Here is an 18,433-nt window from a genome sequence, read left to right on the forward strand (position 1 = left end):
GATTATAAGTCTTAGTTCTCTTCCCCCTAGAACCATATTTAAAGAAATAACACTTGTACTCAACGCAGTTTTTCTTTTTGTAAGATGTTATTTAAAAAAGTTCCTCCAACTTTTAATCCTTCTCAATTATGCGTTTAAAATATAGATGGGGCTCTCCCTGGATTCTAGACCTTCAATATCCAGGTTGACAGGATAAAAGAAAAAAAAGAATTCTTGGGTCTACAATAGCGATTACCAAGTGTAGTTACCAAACAGAGGCAAACGTTCTAAGTTCTGGGGCTAACATAGGGGAAAAGCTGATCTCCGGTTCCAACAGCGCCCAGCTGGGTCTGCCCTGTGGTGGAAAGGCTGAGCTTGCTGAGCACCAAAGCGCACATACACAGGTGTCCTGTGCGCATCTCTCATTATCAGCCAAAGCTACTCATCAGGGATGGGGGCCCGTCCACCCATGGGGGTTTCTTGTACTTTTTCCCTGACACTGAATGATTTGGCTCTCTTTTTAAGTCTATTCGTTGACATTAAAAATGGCCTACGGAGACCAGAAGTCTAGACCCAAGACACCCGCCCTCTTACAACTTCTACATCAGGACAGTGTCGGCACCGTCTGGGAGGGCTCGGGGACATCCCACCATTGCCTCTCGCTCCTTTGCCTCAACTGGAGCAAGGCAGTCACCCGTGCACGCTCCTCTAGGCCATCCTGCAGGGACTGAGAGGTGATGCGGCCTCCCCTGGAGCCTGGGGGAACAGAGCAGGGCATCGCAGCCACGGATCTGGCAAGCTGGGAGCACGCCGACCACTCCCTGCCTGCAGACACGTCCTCCTCGTCCGCTGCCCAGACCCCTAGGCACCAAAACTCTGACTGTAAAAAAAACCAGAGGCACTTAACCAGGCTCCAGCGTGCTGTATACAGATCTAGTTAAGGGAGAGCCAACTGCCAAAAATCTCTTCAGTGACCACACATGCAAAAAAAAAAAAAAAAAAAATACAACTCTCTATGATATTAGGATAATGCATCACTTGCTGTCAGAGTAACTGCTCTTCCCCTTCCCTTCGGAAACATTGCAGACCACAGCACCTGCGCTGCTGCCATGTTTTTGCACACTCCAGTGAGCAGGGCCTCTTCAGTGTCGGCACAACCTCCACAAAATGGTCCCTCCCACCATCCAGGGAAGGACAGAAAAGAAGACGACAACGACGGAAATAAACGAAGAGGCAGGCGAAGAGACGCGCCGGTTCAATTCAGGAGACAGGCGTCTTCCATAGTTTCCAGCAGGGGAATCCTTCCCAGCAGGCCCATCCATTCCCGCTGCTTGAGGGGAAAATGTTAGTCACCCTCCTCGTATCCAAACCACGTAGGGCTTGCTGACCCAGGCCTTCTGAGCTGTGTGTCGTACCAGAGAGTGGCATCGGAAAGGTCCCCTGGGCCAGTCGCCAGGGTGGAGCGTCCTCTGAGCCACGATCCGTCTTGTGCCAAGACAGACTCTGACAGGCTACTGGGGGAAACAGCGGGCGGTGCCGTGAGTGGGAGGGGTCCATCGCCAGGGTCACTCCAGGCTCTGCGTAAGTCTTGCCCTGTCTCGGTCAGGCCACAGGCCAGTGGACCCTTCCCTTCCTGCTGGAAGACTGCCTCATGGAGACCGCCTACTGGAGACGAAGTAGGTTCTAAAGTGCTGGGGGAGGCCAGTGTCTGACCCACTGGGACCTTATGATCAGATGTGTCCCTGTGAAGAAGCATGTGGAAAAGGTGGGGCAGGTATGACAAAGGTCCATTTTACAGATTGTACAATCAGTTTATACATTGGAGAGCACGGCAGAAAACATGTTCCCTTGATCTTTCTGACATCCCTACGTGCTGAGTGATAGAAGAAACCCCAATGGTGTTGGCACCAAAGGTGCATGGATTTGTCAAACACAAAGACAAATATCCAATCCCCGCGCCCGCCCAATACCACTGCGACCACCATTCCTCCCGCGGAGGGCATCTCCAGATTCGGGGAGCCTTTCTATCTGCACAAAGAGAGGACTGGGAAGACACTCTGCGGGTCAGGTGATGGGCGATGGGTTGGGAGCTTCCTCGGGGTATCTTAGGGCTCTGAACAATACTGACCACATGCCCTATTCCCCAGATGCTCTTAAGTAGAGAAATTCGGTGACATTCTTCAAAGTGTCCAGCCTTCCCTGCTGCTGCCGCCTCTCCCCATCGCTACCCTACACTCAGCACATACTAGCTAAATAGTGTATTTCTTCCCGCTTCTCACTGCTGGAACCTGAGTCTCCGTGATCCACCTCCTACCCCTCCTAAAGGAGGCCCAGCTCAAGTTCAGCTCATCTGTAATGTCTCTTCTGGGCCAACACCTTCCCTGGATATCAGTGTTTCTGATGTCCATTTAGCCGGTCCCCTCATTAGGGTGAGACGGGCAGCCAAATCTTGCTCCATTCCTAATTATCTCTAAAACAACTCCATTCCTCCAGAATTTAACCTTTACTAACAGGTTAAAAGAAGATAATGCCTGACTCCTGCTTATTTTATGAAGATCAATGTAATGATTTAGATGGTTTGCTTACTGGTTTCAAAAATGCACGAAGGCAATAATTCCTGGCCGGTAGTAGGCGCTCAATGATTACTTATTCAATAAACAAAACTGGAAATGTGTTAGACGACATTTTGATAGAACACATGGTTCCAAGGCAGCTCTGATCGCTGCCTCCCAGCCATGCCGACACGCGGACAGCCCACTCTCAAGACACGAAGGGCACGGTTTCCAGCTCCCCTGTGCTCACCCCTTATGCTGCCATCCCTGACGTCTCCAGAACCGTGCTTCGTGCTTGGCTTAGCAGCTGACTAAATATACTTCTTGACTTTAAAGATGTTTCTGGGGATGCCTGGGTGGCTCAGTCTGTTAGGCGTCTACCTTCAGCTTGGGTCATGATCCCGGGATCCTGGGATGGAGTCACGTACGGCGCTCCCTGCTCAGCAGGAAGCCTGCTTCTCCCTCTGCCAGCTCCTCCCCACACTTGTGCTCTCTCTGACAAATAAATAAATAAAAATCTTTAAAAAATAAAAAAAGATGCTTCTATAACTTATCTCATGTTAAAAGACAGTATTTAAACAGCCACAAGGACAAGAGAAGGAACAGAGTGTGGTTGAGTGTGAAGAAGCTGCCCTTTACCAGGGTTTCTGGAAAGCATCCATCCTCAGGACAGTCACGTGGCCCAGGCTCCTCAGGAGAACACTGAGAGGGCAGAGCACTTTGTAAGACCAGAGGGAAGCCCATTCATCCAAAGATTCATGATGTTTGGTGGCAGTTTTCCAAGGCCACACTTAGGGGAAGGATGTAAGGAAGAGAGAACACAGAGGATGACCACAGTCAGGACCATCTTCTACCCCCGGAGCCAACCACCAGGAGATACATGTGAGGGAACAAAAGCAGCAGCTCCATGAGAATGAGGCTTTGCGTTTGTGTGATGCTCTCTATTGTCCCAAACACTGTTCTATCCATTATTTAACTTGACTTTCCTATCAGCCCCATAAGATGGACCGGATCGCTTACCTCCGTGTGCAGAATGGGAAAATAAACCTCACGGAGCTTAAAGAGACTTGCTCAGTGCCACCCCAGCTGGTCCGAGGCAGGACCGAGCCCTGGGTTTCCTGCCTCAGTGCGCATCCTGCTTCACTACCCACGCCACACACCCCCAACACCACGTGCCCCTACCACTACTCCAACTCCATGGCACGCCATGCTCAAAGATGCACGCGTAATTTTAATTGTGGTGTGCTAAGCTGGGGTCTGCTAAACCCTTCCAGCCTGCTTCAATAGCTTTCTCTCCAAATCATGGTGCCCAAGGTATTTGCACCAATTTGTTCCAAGAGGGCAGTCTGTCAGATAATTTGCTTCCTGAAACTTCGCGTCCCAGAAACACCATCTGCCTGAATCCTCATGTGGTTTACCACGACTCCCAGCATCATTACAGCTTCTCAGCTAAGAATCACAGGATTATACAAGTCTACGGGGATGGAAGACAGCTGCTGGGAGAGACACACTCAAGCCTGACACAGCTGGCTTGCCCACCAGCTCGTAAAGCTCAGGCTGTGTGACTGTGGGCAACTTTACACTTTCTTCACCGCTATAAAGGTTCTATCAGATGAGACAGAGTACTGGAAAGTATTTTTGCAAACCATAAAATACTCGTTGCTACTACTCCATTTCCTCCACGTGCGTGATCCACTTTGGTCAATTACATCTGGAACATTGTTCACTTGGCTTCCCTGGGGACACCGCGAGCTTCTGGCTGTCTTGCTCTTGGCCCAGACTGGGTGTCTAAGGTGATGGGAGACAAGGGCCTGGCTTGAACCTGCTTCAGGCTTGAGACAGAACAGCATGTCCAGGAGGACACCTGCTGGAAGCCAGTTTGCATGAGGACCTGGGCAGCCCCCACCCACTGAAACAGCCCCCCACTCCCGCCCCCAAGGAAACAGCTCCTGCTGAAGGAAAGTCAGGTCTGGCTTGCCCAAGCCGTGGCAGGAACAAGTCTGGCCTCTGAGGTCAGCGGGAAGGGAGGGATTCTTAGCGCCCCCTACTGTCTGATGCTTAGATTTCCCTCCCCACCCAACCTCTCCTGTGGATCCTATGAAAAGCACAGAACAGTGAGGAATAAAAGGGAAAGCGGTTTTCCTAAGAAGTGTGTAGGATTTAGGGGCATGAGGTACACTGAGGGATATCCCCCGGCCTCGGCACCCGATACGTGCTAACACAAATCCCTGAGGCTACAACCGCCGGAGGCCGCCGGAGGCTGCAGGCTGGCGCTGAGGTGGAACCCAGCTGAAGGAGACCAGGAGAAGGGGGAAGCCAGTAAGTGCCCATGGCAGCACATCAATGCTTTCCAGTCAAGGTCATGCCTGTGCTGGGCTCTGGGATCTCAAGAAATATTTAAGGCATTTTGAGGGGAATCTGGGTCCTGAGTGAGGAGGTACAAGCAAAGCCAGTGAATTGAGGATTCTGAGCAGTGTATTCTGTTCTAATGGAATGACTCGGGGGGCGAGGGGGTGGGGGAGGTTCCTGGGGGGCTCTTCCATGAGGGCCAGTCAACGGAAAGACGAGACTGTGATTAGAAGCTTGGGATTTTCAGTCCCGCCCTCATTCTCCGGAGAGGGGTGAGGGCTGAAAACAGAGTTAATGATTGATCCTGCCTATGTAATGAAGCCTCCATAAACCCCCGAAAGTACAGCGTTCGGGGAGTTTCCAGGTTGGTGAACACATCCACATGGGGAGGGTAATGCGCCCCAACCCCATGGGGACAGAAGCTCCTTCCTTCTGGACCCTCCTGAACTCGCCCACTGGCTGAGTTCCTGAGTCAGTATCTCTTCCGCTGGTTGTACATCTCTCTCCTCATCATATCTTTTCATAAACCAGTGAATATAAGTAAGTGTTTCCCTGATTTCTGTGAGTGGCTCTAGAAAATCAGTGCAACAAACAAGGGGTGGTGGGAAGCTCAGATTGACAGTCAGGCAGTCAGAAGCACAGGTGACAAGCTGGACTTGGGATTGGCGTCTGGATTCGGGGAGCCTTGTGGTATCTGACACTACCTCTAGGGAAGTAGTGTCAGAATTGAGTTGAACTGTAGACTACCCAGCCCGGGTCACAGAGCAGCCTGGTGAAGGGAACCTCTCCCTCCCCAGCACATGCGGTTTAGAAGTGTTGTGAGTGTGGTGTCCATGTGACACAGTAGGGAAACTGAGTTTTTCTAATACAAATTCATAAAACATCAAAACCCGTATAGGCCAGGTGTATGAGATCTCTAAGAGAGCAAAGAATAGAGGTCTGGGGAGCCCACTGCCTTTCCTTCTTGTATCGTTATTTTAATTCTGAGCATGCGGCTTGAAGTAGTACAGAGTGACTGCAAATACTGAGACCCAAACCTCCAAACTTCACTGAACACCGACGCCCCTCTGCCTCTTCCCTTTCTTCCCAGCAGAGGAAGGGCCGGACTCAGGCCACCTGCGTTCTAGGTCTCATTCCGCCCCACCTGCTCAGGAGCTTACACCCCTCGGTTATCTGCTTTTCATGCCACGTCTTCCGAGCTCCCCCTCCAGTTTCTGGCCCATCGGCACGTAAGCAAGTTCAGATCTCTCCCTTCCTGGCACGATAACCTACACAAACACCTTCTTCAGCCCTATGCCCCGCATCCCTGCCATTCCCTCTGTAAGGATGACTCAGTCTTCTGTCTCTTACCTGACCTCCAGGGTCATCTTCCCTGTCTCCTGCCTGACAGTTTCTGCCCGAGGCCCCCCAGTAACTTTGGTGCTGTCCCGCCCATTGAACACTCTACACCAGTGGCCCTGGTTTCAGGTGACCTCTCTGCAGATTTTTACCATGCGGAGCACTCCCCATTCCTGAGACACTCTTCCCTTGTCTTCTGTGCACATCATCATTCTGGTGCTTTCTGACCTGTCATTCTGCTTCCCCCGCAGGTTCCTCTACCTGGCACTCTGGGAGGAGACTTCCAGGCCTCCTTCTTAGGTGCTCTGCTTCTTCTCCTTGACCCTCACCCAGGGTCACCTCCTCCATTCCTACGGCATTAGCCACCGCGACCCTGGGGACGACCGTGACATATTTCCCTTCGCCCCAGCATCTGTCCTGCGTCATATACAGCTACCCGCCTCCTGGACGCCTGCCTCTGGACGGCCCAGGGTAACGTAAACCCAACACAGAAAGACACGCACTATTTTCATCTTCCTGTCCTGCCTCCACGTCCCCCTCACTCCAAACTCCAAACCTCCCCCTTCTCCTTTTGAATTTTTCATTCTGCATGCAGTTGAGCAAGATGAGAAACTGGAAATCATCCAGGGACTTTTTTAAGGATTTGAGTTGAGGGTGTGCTGAATGCAACCCCAAAGGGGACAAACAAGAAGCCCTCTCTTCCTAAAGAGCCAACCCAGTGTTCTCGATGGCTCGCCCAGGATGAGGGCAGCCTAGACGGATTTTAGCCAGGATATCAAGAGTCAGCCCCATTCTTTCCCCCAACTGCAGAGAGACTAGCCAGAAACAGAGGCCCAGGTGCTGGTCAAGGTTGAAGTCGTTCTCCCGTCCAACCTTCAAATGAGAAGCAACTGCTGCCCCCCTGTGGCACGATGGAGGCACTGCAGTACTTTACAGAGGTCAAAGGCTGGCTAAAGCTCCTTTAGGATCTGCCCCTTCAAATAGGTTTTACCCTAAAAGGACTCTTTCTCCCTTTGATATTTATTAAGAAAACAATTTTGGTTCTCTCTATTTTGAAAAGAGAAAAACTGAGGTCCAGAAGTGAGCATTGTAAAAAAAATTAGGGCCTTTTTATGCTTAGCAATATAGCTTTAAAATTATTTGAAACCATCAAATGCCAGTGTTTACAAATTTCTAACCGGTGGTTTGTTACCTGGTCTTATCACAGAGCTAGGCATCTGGTGGCCTAGAATTGTGGGGAAAAATGAACCGGTGGCGCTGAGGAGACTCTCTTTTACCTGAGGCTGTTAACATTCTGAAAACCAAAGCATATTTTCTGGTTGGGTTCATCCAAGGCCAAGAGTAGTTTCAGCTGGGAGAGCCACTCCTGGCTCCCAGGAGTCTCTGTCCCCTGGCAAATGGCTCTCTGAATCACCTCGGCCGGCTGGTAGCCTCACTTGTTTCTTGGGACAAGAGAACCATAGTAGCCATTCAGGTAGGTCCCAGGGACATGTGAGCAACTTTGGGCTCGGGGGAAGACCGCCACTGCTGAAACGCACTGAAGCCTATCTGAACGGTACCGCTAACCAGATGAGTCGTCAGAAATCCTATCAGGGGAAAGCCAGGAGAGCCTGAAAATGTGCTATTAGTAATCCACTGAATGAGAAGTTACTAACAGCACCTGCCAACTGCCCGTGACCCCACTGGACACAAGAGAAGATGAAGGCTCACAGAACTTGCCAAGGTCACACACAACTAGTGAACAATATGGCCAGCCCTCAGCCCCCGTGTTCTCTTGTCTATAAAACCACAAGTTGGTCCTCATTTATTGCAAATGTTTGTTCCCCAGTGACCACTGAACAATTAGCCCATCAACCAGGAGGCTGGTTACCAAGTTTTGGGAATCCTCCGATGTCTGGTTGGCCCTCTGCTGGTTCAGTGCTGGAACTGCAAAACGTCCTTCCTGGGTCTCAACAAGACAGGAATACAAAGGGAACCAACTTTATACACCTCTCAGTCACCATCGAAGTCAACAGACTTCTTGCTCAGTGCATATCACTCTGAGCTCTGGGCAAAACCTTCTAGACAGAGTAAAATAAATAAATAAATAAATAAATAAATAAATAAATCATGGAACAGAAAAGAAACACCTGCCTCGAACTGAAAGAAGAGAAGAAGCCTCAACAGATCCAGATGTCAAATAGTATTTACTTATCTGTTGCTGCTAGATATATTTTCCCCTGATAGTATGTATCTATTCGTTTTTCAAATATTAACTGTGTGCCTACTCTGTGTCTGGATTTAAAGCAGTAAATAAGAGCCTCATGGAGTTTATACTCCAATGGGGAGACAGACAATGGGAAAGGAAACAAATACTAATTATAAATTATAAAAGATACTATGGGGGTTAGAAAAACAAAACAAAACAAAAACCCCAAAAAGGACACCGTGACGGAGAATAGGTGTTACTCAGAGCAGGTGTGGTCACGGCAGCCTTCTCTGAGTAGAGGACTTTGAAACCAAGACCTAAGAGGAAGATCTGCCAGCAGAGAAGGAAGAACACAAGGTGTGAAGCTGGAGTAAGCCCATTGGTGTGACCAGGGTGAGAGCGAGGTGGGTGGGAGTGGACAGCAGAGCGAGGTTAGCGGGAAGAGTGTGTAGGAGGTGTGTATCCTTGCAGGACGTGGCAAGAAGTGTTATTCTTCTTATTATTATTTTTTAAAGATTTTATTTATTTATTTGACAGAGAGAAATCACAAGTAGATGGAGAGGCAGGCAGAGAGAGAGGAAGGGAAGCAGGCTCCCTGAGATCATGACCTGAGCCGAAGGCAGCGGCCTAACCCACTGAGCCACCCAGGCGCCCCTCTTATTCTTATTTTATTTATATTTTTAAAGATGTTATTTATTTATTTGAGAGAATGAGAAAGAGAGCATGAGAGGAGGGGTGGGTCAGAGGGAGAAGCTGACTCCCTGCTGAGTGGGGACCCCCCCACACACACAGGCCTCGATGCTGGGACTCCAGGATCATGATCTGAGCTGAAGGCAGTTGTTTGACCAACTGAGCCACCCAGGTGCCCCTAGAAGTGTTACTTTTAACCCAGGTGCAGTGGGAAGCCATTGATTGAATTTTAACCCTGGAGAGTGACATTAATGGGATTTAAACTTGTATTTTTAAAGTGTAACTCTGCCTTTCCTATGGAGAACAATTTGAAAGAAACAAAAAGTAGAAGTGATGAGGTTTCTCACAGACACTTTCATAAATTCATTGCCAGGCACAATGGTATCTTGAACGAGGGTGTTTGGAGTAGAGCCAGAGGAAAAAGAGGGCAGGCAAATACAGATGTATTTTAGAAACAGAAATGAAATAAATTGCTAATAATTTGGGTATGACATGAAATGGATAAAATGGAGGCTTATTCCAGGTTTTTAGCCTGCATGCATGGCTAAGTGGTGGCACTATTCATTTAGACAGAAAAGACTGACATAAACAGGTTGATGAAAGTGGTGGTAGAGAAATCAGGATTGACATACGGTAATTTAACAATTCACAGGAGTCTCTAGATATACAAGAAACAAGTTTGGGTTGAAAATACAAATGTTGGCATCATCAGCAAAGAAATAGCATTTGGAGTCAAGAGAAGAAACAAAATCCTCTTGACAGAGAATTGAGAAGAATAAAAGAAACAGAGCCAGCACTGAGCCCTGGAGAGCGGATTAACTTAAAGCTGCCCTTAGAGCAGCAGCAGAAAACTGCCAAGGAGACAGCGAAGAAAAGAGTTAATGGGGAAAAGGGCAAGAAGGAAAGCCAAGAGTGTGCCATCTTGGTGCAAAACCCAAGAAAGGCAAGGGTTTTAAGAAGGTCCAGTGTGCTGAATGCTGCCAAGGCTGAATATGATGAAGGCAGAACGTCGGTGAATGTGGCAAGAGAGTGGCCGGCCCTGAACAGAACGGTCTAAGGCATCTCAAAATTCACGGTGGAAAGCTGAACGTGAACTCTTTCCCCGGAGAGGCTCAGTGTGCTCCTCTGGGGAAAAAAGTGTTCCTTTTCAGTTCCTCAGGCCAAAATCTTGGTGTCACCCCTGACTCCTCTTTCTTTCAGTTCCTGCCTCCCACCTACCAGCAAAACCTGTTGGTTCTAGCTTCAAAATATACCCACCAGCTGCCCATGTCTCACTGCCTCTCTACCTATCGTGCTAGTACATCTCTCCCTTGGATTATCACAGGGGCCTCTTAAATGAGCTCCCCCATTCTAGTCCTCCCTCCCCGTAGGAAGACTTTATTTCAATAGAGCAGATGGAGTGATCCTTTTCGAGGATAGACACTCAGAGGACAAGCCAAAGACCCTGGGAGGAGTTCTGTCTCCCCGTGCCCAGCCTCCTCCCGCCCCAGGCTCCTTCCGACCATGCTCCCCTGTCTTGGGCTCTGGCCACACTAGCCTCCTTGCTTTTGCATGTGCAGCTCTCTGCCTGGGATGTCTTTCTCCACCTACCACCCAGCTCACTCTCCAGCTCTCAGAACTTAGCTTATCTTCCCAGGGAGGAGCCCCGACTCCAATTTTGAGTTGTTTCCTCCATCCCCCTCCTCTGCTTTATATTTTTAGAGCACTTATAACCATCTGACTTATTACATATTTTAACTTATCTGTTTGTGTAGGGACTGTATCTCTCCTGTCCCGCCAGTCTTTGAGGTTCATGTTTCTTTCCCCGGCACCTAAAACAGTGCCTGGCATTCAAGAAATACTTGTTGACCTGACAAATAAGGGGCAGGAACCATGGACTAGGAGAGAATGGGTTGGGGGGGAGGGAAGACCATCAGTGCATGGTGAACAGATGCTGGGAAGAGCAGCAGCAAAATGGTACCATAGCTACAAGGGGTATGAGATCAAAGGAGGGCAACTTTTCTAATGAGACATATGGGTAATTTATACTGATCTTATATCCTATACTGAAAGGCTAGTTTATAACCCTATGTTTGAGAGCTAATATGTATCTTTACTAATGAGATTAATCTGAGGATCATAAGATTAATTAATCAAAGTAGACAAAAGAAGGGAAAATTATCTTCAACGTGCCATTTGTTAGATACTAAACAGACTTTCCTGCAAGGGACTCAGAGTCCAATCATAGTCATCTCCAGTGTGATAGTGATTCATTCAGAAATGATTTCATGGTAGTGCAATTAGGCATGCAAACACCTTTGTTCTGAACCAGAATATTACCAGCTTGCAAGTAATAAATTCATATTCAAGCAGTAAATTCAGGAAATTCAAATTCTATCCCCAAGCTAAATGGAAGCACAGAGAAGTTAAGGAATTTGCTCAACGTCACATCACTAGTAAATAATGGCGCTGGTACTGAAACTCAGGCGTCTTCGCCAACAGTCTGTGTTAAACGTGTGTCAAAATTCACACCAGAATACACGCATTAGGTCTATCCTTTCTATAAAAAATGAGAAAGAAAAACCCCTTTTCTAACTGGGTCCTTCATAATAAAATCCTACAATAAGTATAAAAGATACTACACCCATCTGTCGCAGGCCTGGGACTTAGCAGGAGTAAATGAGCAGCGACAATGCAAACAAATGGATGAACTGAACCAATGCTATCGTCACTCAAATAAATATGAGATCAACCAACAAATTAAGTGCCAAGGTCCAGAGCTGGGAAAAAGCCAGGCTTTTTTCTTCCCCAAAGTCTTTGGACTATTTTCTATTAGCTTTCATCCAAGCTGTAATGGGCAGAATCCTAATAGGACCCCTAGGATTGCCACCTGCATAATTGGCTTCTGAGTGGGGGTGAGACCTGTGAATGTAACAGGCTGTCACTCCTTTGTTCAGTGACAGAGGTGATGGGATGGCCACCACCATCATTACAATTAGGGGACTAAAGGGATATTCTCCCTCTGGCTGTGAGGCAGCAAGTGGCTCTGTTGTGCGAGGGCCCTGTGGCTTATGGCCTGGGGTGGCCTCTAAGAGCTGAGAGGGACCCTGGCTGACAGATGACAAGAAGGGACCCCAGTCATACAGCAGCAAGAAACTGAACTCAGCCAACAACCTTAATGAGTGTGAAAGATGACCCAGCCTCCTGCCAACACCTTGATTTCAGGCTGATGAGAGTGAGCAGAGGGCCCAGCAAACCCACACCAGATTCCTGATCGAAAGAAACTGTGAGATAATAAATGGGCATTATGTCAAGATGCTAAATTTGTGGTCATTTATTATAGTATAATAGAAAACTAAAACACAAACCAATCTTCATCCCTTGCACAGACACACTGGTAGGTGATGATCTCACATCATCCCCCAGGAGATCAAAATGGAAACAGGACTCTTCATTCTGAGTTGTCCTAATTGTCCTGCTCTTTCAAAGCTCCACGTCTCGGGATGCCTGGGTGGCTCACTCAGTCGGTTAAGAATCTGCCTTCAGCTCAGATCATGATCCCAGAGTCCTGGAATCAAGTCCTGCACTAGGCTTCTTGCTCAGCAGGGAGCCTGCTTCTCCCTCTCCTCCTACTGCTCCCTCTGATTGTGCTCTCTCTCCCTCTCTCTCTCTGACAAATAAATAAATAAAATCTTGAAAAAGAAAAAAAAAGCTCCATGCCTTTTCCTTTAGTATTATTCCCTGCTGAATTCCAATTCAGACTTCCAAACCCAAATCAAATGTAGCTTCTCCACAGAAGTATTTCCTTCTAGCCATGCCCATCCACTCCCAAGCAGAATAAATTACTCCTATTCTTCGCTTCCCTGACGGCTGGTTGTCTCGACATCTCCCCCAAAACCTGCCATACATGGTGCAGGGTGGTAACCTCTCCCCAGCTCCCACTCCCAGCCCGAGATTCTCTGAGGACACAGCTGCCCCAGGCCCTGCACCGGGGCTGGCATGGAGTGGGCGCTAAATAATGGGACACAGAGTCCAAGGAAACGAGGCTCTGGAAAAACACAGGCTTTGCCCGCCCAGGGAGCTGCTCTTTCCCTTCCACACAGATGATCAGGCATCAGGTATTAATGGAAACTGGGAAAGCTTTCTCCATGACGACGGCGGGGGAACGAATCAAGCACTGACTGTGGTAAAAGGGCAGATATCTACTGTCTCGAAAAAGCTGGTCTGAAGTGGATAGTTATGCTAGGAGCGACAGGCGGCGGGTGCTGGGAAGAAGTGAGATTCTCCCTAAAGAGGTGGCAATGATTTACTCCGATTTAAGCCCTGTGCTAGGTTTGCACGCTTGCTGATTCAAATTATCTGTTAATCTGATGCCAACCTACACAGACAACAATCCCACAGAGGTAGCTCTCCTCTTGATGGCTTACAACTACGGGTTAACAAGACAAAAACGAGAATCGTTTATCAACAACATCCACGGCACTGACCAGTCTCCAGGGAAAATGGCATTTGTAGGAAATCACAGACTCAGGAAAAATGATTCATCATCCATCCATACGGAAGAGTATTTGCTGGTTACACATTTTGACAAAACGCGGAGAGAATTCACATTTTTCCTCAGGACCCACTTACACGGGCAAAGATTTGGAGTGCTCCCTTGCAGTTAACCTAAATTAACCAACTTACTGCTGTCGGCTCCTCCTCACTGGAGAAAGAGATTGTTCAGAATCAGAGAGCATACAAAGCAAGGCATGGAAATAAGGCACCTGCTTGTCACCAACTTGTAAGAAATAGATTCAGATTCTCTCTACAAATAAATCATGAAACAACAAAGTACCGCTTTTTAATATAAGTATTACAGTGACATTTCCGGAAACATCAAAAAAATTCGGGGGGATGGTCTTGCCACACTAAAAAAATTTAAGTAACATTTGCTACAATTAAAACTATTTCAGGGCACCTGGGTGGCTCAGTGGGTTAAAGCCTCTACCCTCGGCTCAGGTCATGATCTGGGGTCCTGGGAGCCCTCCTTGGGCTCTCTGCTCAGCAGGGAGCCTGGTTCCTTTGCTTTCTCTCTGCCTGCCTGCCTCTGCCTACTTGTGATCTCTTGTCTGTCAAATAAGTAAATAAAATCTTAAAAAAAAAAACACAAAAAACTATTTCAAAAAACGTTTTTTGACAGAAATTCAATGTCAGTACGTCTTTCAGCTCCCTTCATATTTATACGATATCATCCCTAAGAGTCAAGTCCGAACCCATAGGTCCTGCGTTTTAAGGATTTTTCACAAATGCTGGTTGGCAATGACTCAAAGAGAGAACCAGCTGGACACAGCTCCGTAAAGATCAGTATGGGAGGAGACGAGGAGTCTGGGTTCCAATCTTTCTTTAGGGATAACACTAGATGTTCCTTTATTCGTTCAAATATTAATGTACTGGACTGTGCAAGGTGCTAGGGCTCCAGCTGTGAGTGAGATAGATTAGGTCCCTGTTCTCTTGGTACTTCTATTCTTTCTTTCTTTTTTTTTTTTTTTTTAAGATTTTATTTATTTATTTGACAGAGGGAGAGAGATCACAAGTAGGCAGAGAGGCAGGCAGAGAGAGAGGTAGGGAAGCAGCCTCCCTGCTGAGCAGAGAGCCCGATGTGGGGCTCGATCCCAGGACCCTGAGATCATGACCCGAGCAGAAGGCAGTGGCTTAACACACTGAGCCACCCAGGTGCCCTGGTACTCCTATTCTTAATGTGGAAGCATGCATGTATATACTGTTGAGAAGAAGAAGAAATGGGAAACGGAGGGAGGAAATAGTTTCTTCAACATGCGTTATTTTAAGTACTACTGGAAGCTTTGAACTTGGAGAACACAGTAAATACCTTCGATACTCTGTGGGCCCACAAGATTCATGGCCTGGTGAGCTGGATACTCTACCCGTGGTCTGGCAATGCCCAGCTGCTCCATAACGCCATGGAGCAGCCTCTGGATATCTGTTTCTGAGACCCTGTCAGGGGTCCGAGGGCTATATGTGGATGCTGGAGTCCATCCAAAAGTCAGCCAAAATACTAGGCCGCAGAGCATGGTAGAAACCATTGCAGAGACCATTTTTCACCTGCAGAAAAAAAGACCAAACGTGTATCGATTGGCCCCCATTGGCCACTGTGATGATCAATCACGCAGGTGAGTGATTCAAGGACCACCCACCCAGTGGGGGCTGCATCGAAAAATCCTTAGGGGTCTGCGCTTGCCTGAAGTGTCCAGTGTGGGCAGAACATCTGCTGTGGAAGGGTGTTAAAGAAACAGGACAACCCGAGATAGCCAATTCCCTATGCACGTGGCAGCCTTGGGAAGACCAGCCAGGAAAGACGGTTCTCACTCCTTGTTCTCTGCTTGCAGCTCCCTGAAAGGGCTTCATGACCCCTAACGCCACCACCCTCTCTCCTCTCTTAGTAAAGCAAGCAACCCAACGACAAGAACTTGCTTCCATTTTGAAAGCAGGAGAGGAAGAGGGACATGGGGAGTTTTCCCAGTCCTGGGGGAGAAAAGAGGTTCCAAGGAAGGAGTCAGGAGGACACAAAGGGGAAAGGTGCACAGAAAGGTTAGGAGCAGTGGAAGGGAACATCTGAGCTCAGCAGACATCCACTACATTTGAGAAGCTGAAGGGGCTGAAAATGCAGCCAGCTCAGGCCTGTTCTGCAGTCCTGGAGGCGGGAAGAGGCAAGCTGAGGGGTCCTGGCCACATGCCCCCGTTTGGTCTGCAGGGCGGGCATGAGGAAAGCACCTGTGTGACAGGGCTGCTGCGGGCGGGCATCAGCGCTGAGCCAGGCAGAGCCCCCATGCTGTCAGAATGACGCTGCCAATATTGTCTCTGGGTTCCAGAGATTAGAATTTGAGGACGTGGCAGTGGTGAGGGGAGAGGGAGAAAACTGCACTGGGGAGTCAACCTGTCTTAAACGTTGCCTTCTAGGGAACCAGAAGCCTACAGAACAAGGGGACAAATGTTCCTGCCGCTTCCCTCTGCAGCTGCCCAACCTGTTTAAGACGGACGCTTCAGGCAATGGCTGTGCAAACCCTCCTTTTGACTCTTCTTCTATGCAGGCGGCTGGGGGATGCATTTTCTTCCTTGAAAGTGCAATATTCATAACCTCCTTTTTTTTTTCCCCCCCGTAAAGGCAAGGCTTTTTCCAAGCCACCCCTAGATATGGAACCTCGTTCCCCAAATTGCTGAGGCAGTAAATTCTGACGTGAAAAGCTGGAGGCAGACACCAACCTCTCCAGCCACCTCCATCTTCCCCTGGCCTGCTGTGAACGCAGGATGTCTTTGTTTCATTTAAACCCCTGGCCAACACCGTTCCGATCTGATGAGCTACCTAATTTCCTCCCTCCATACTCTTTCCCTCCTATTATAACCGAACTCCTAGTCCCCACCCACTCTTTGTCTGCTCCCAGCCTCCAGCTCAAGGATTTCAGCACAACGCCCGCTCCCCTCCCCATCCTGTAAAACCCGCGCGTCTCGGGTGGGCTTCACGGGGGCGAGCAGGCATCACTGCAGGACTCACCGAGGGGCAGCCGGAGGACTCTGCAGCGGTCTGCGCTCGGGCGGGGGTCTAGCCGCCAGCGGACTGATCCGTATCGCGCGTGCGTCACCTCCCTCCTCATCCTAGCTCCGCCCACACCGCTCCCCCAGCAGGTGGAGGGCGCCTCGCTCACCAGATGCTGGTGGCTCCTGCTCTGAGCCACGCAGCGTTCAACCCACGCATTCCACGTACACTTGTCCTGGAGCTCATTTAGCTATCGACCCTTGTGGAAGTAATTCACCTTTTCTAAGGTGAATAAGCGATTATCTAAATGTGCTAAATCACCACTTTGGCCCTTCGCCCCCTAACACCACATGTTTAATTTTGCCATCTTCGGGTTTTTTCGTCTTTTTGTTTTTTAGCCTTCTAGCTTGAAGAAGGGAGTAATGATAGGTGAGACGGAAGATGAGATCCTAAGAACTTTTAATGATGGCAGTGATAGAGTACATAGTAAGTATGCTTTTAGGAGCCCTTTCGTTCAGCAGAAAAACTATGGGGTTATTTAATACAAGATGTTAGAAACTTCTGTTAGAAGGGATACTCTAAAAACATGAAGACCTCTTGGAACATTAGTTCTGAGTGTTATTTCTTAAACTTCCGGATCAGTTATCAAGTAAGATTTCTTTGGCCTGAAGAGAAACTGAATTCCCTACACATTGCAGAAATTTATCCAGGTAGACCCTGAATTTTTTGTTAAAGACTTATGGGACAACCTTAAACATGTGAATTTAGTTCAAATACAATATTGAGATGTAAAACCATAAAATAGAGTGTGGCAACTTTCTTTCAAGACTAGGGATGAGTAAAGTACCTGGGGGCCAGAAAATAACTAACTTGACGCTAGAATCCAAGATTCCTTTACCCTGGCTCTATGCAGCAAATCCATACTCAGCTAAGGCATCTTATGCAATGAAGAGGAGCCACAAAATTCATTCACAAGACACACAGCCTTTTGGTCTAAAGCCTTGCCCTCTTCCCAGTCTTTTCTTTGGTGGACTCCCGTTTCCAGCTTTTTGTTTCAGTCATGCAGATTAACAGGACAAATGCTGTTACTGGTTTTAGGCTCAAAGATCATGCTGGGATTTTTAGTATTACTTACACATACTGAAGTTTTTCAATTCAGAATTCTATCTTAACATTGCTTAGTGTTACCTTCACTTTGTGCTTGGAAAAATGGAGAAGACATTACATTTTACTGCTTTTGTTTTGAATGGAAATTGAGATACACCAAAAGGTTTGCTTCATAGTAAAGTTAATATTTTTTAAAGACAAATATACCCTGGGCTTGATGCTGATCAAACACCAATATTGAATTCTTAGTGATCATAAAATGTTGCCAAGCAGCCTTCTAATTTAAGTCCTGCGTAATTGTATTGTTTGTTGCTCATGGTAATTTGTATGAGATCTTTATTTACACTTATTAAGAACAAAGTAATCCTTGAAGTTAGTGCCTATGTCCATACTTTTAACTGTGTTAAGTATATTCACCTATCATTTGACCAGATATTGAGTAACATTATCTCCATTTTATATAAAATGAAGAGATTAATCTAAAATTAAACTTCTCTAACTGTCCAAACTACTCACCTTCATAGTCCTGCTATACTGTTAGCTTTCAGAAAACAAAAATGAGTGACATCTGGGTAGTTTTCTTTTTTATTTGTCAGAGAGATCCAGCACAAGCAGGGGGAATGGAGGCAGAGGCAGAAGCAGGCTCCCTGCTGCGCAAGATGCTCAATATGAGACTCTATCCCAGGACCCTGGATCACCACCCAAGCTGAAAGCTTATGC

General features: G+C 47.8%; 1 protein-coding gene across 3 annotated transcripts in view; it reads right to left on the minus strand.

Moving 5' to 3' along the window:
* SCG5 (secretogranin V) overlaps positions 1 to 16,743 on the minus strand; it is a 53,117-nt gene extending 36,374 nt beyond the window's left edge. For 2 of the 3 annotated variants that reach the window (XM_059181098.1, XM_059181097.1), the window contains exons 1-2: positions 16,625 to 16,736; positions 14,945 to 15,177 (exon numbers count right to left, since the gene is read on the minus strand). In XM_059181098.1, the coding sequence (XP_059037081.1) occupies positions 14,945 to 15,170 (226 nt within the window). In that variant the 5' untranslated portion in view covers positions 15,171 to 15,177; positions 16,625 to 16,736. Of the gene's footprint in view, positions 1 to 14,944; positions 15,178 to 16,624 lie in introns of all 3 variants that reach the window. The other variant, XM_059181099.1, reaches the window with a different exon arrangement.
* Between the last annotated feature and the right edge of the window lie 1,690 nt (positions 16,744 to 18,433).

This window comes from Mustela lutreola, chromosome 7 (genome assembly GCF_030435805.1).
Source record: "Mustela lutreola isolate mMusLut2 chromosome 7, mMusLut2.pri, whole genome shotgun sequence".
Taxonomy (NCBI): domain Eukaryota; kingdom Metazoa; phylum Chordata; class Mammalia; order Carnivora; family Mustelidae; genus Mustela; species Mustela lutreola.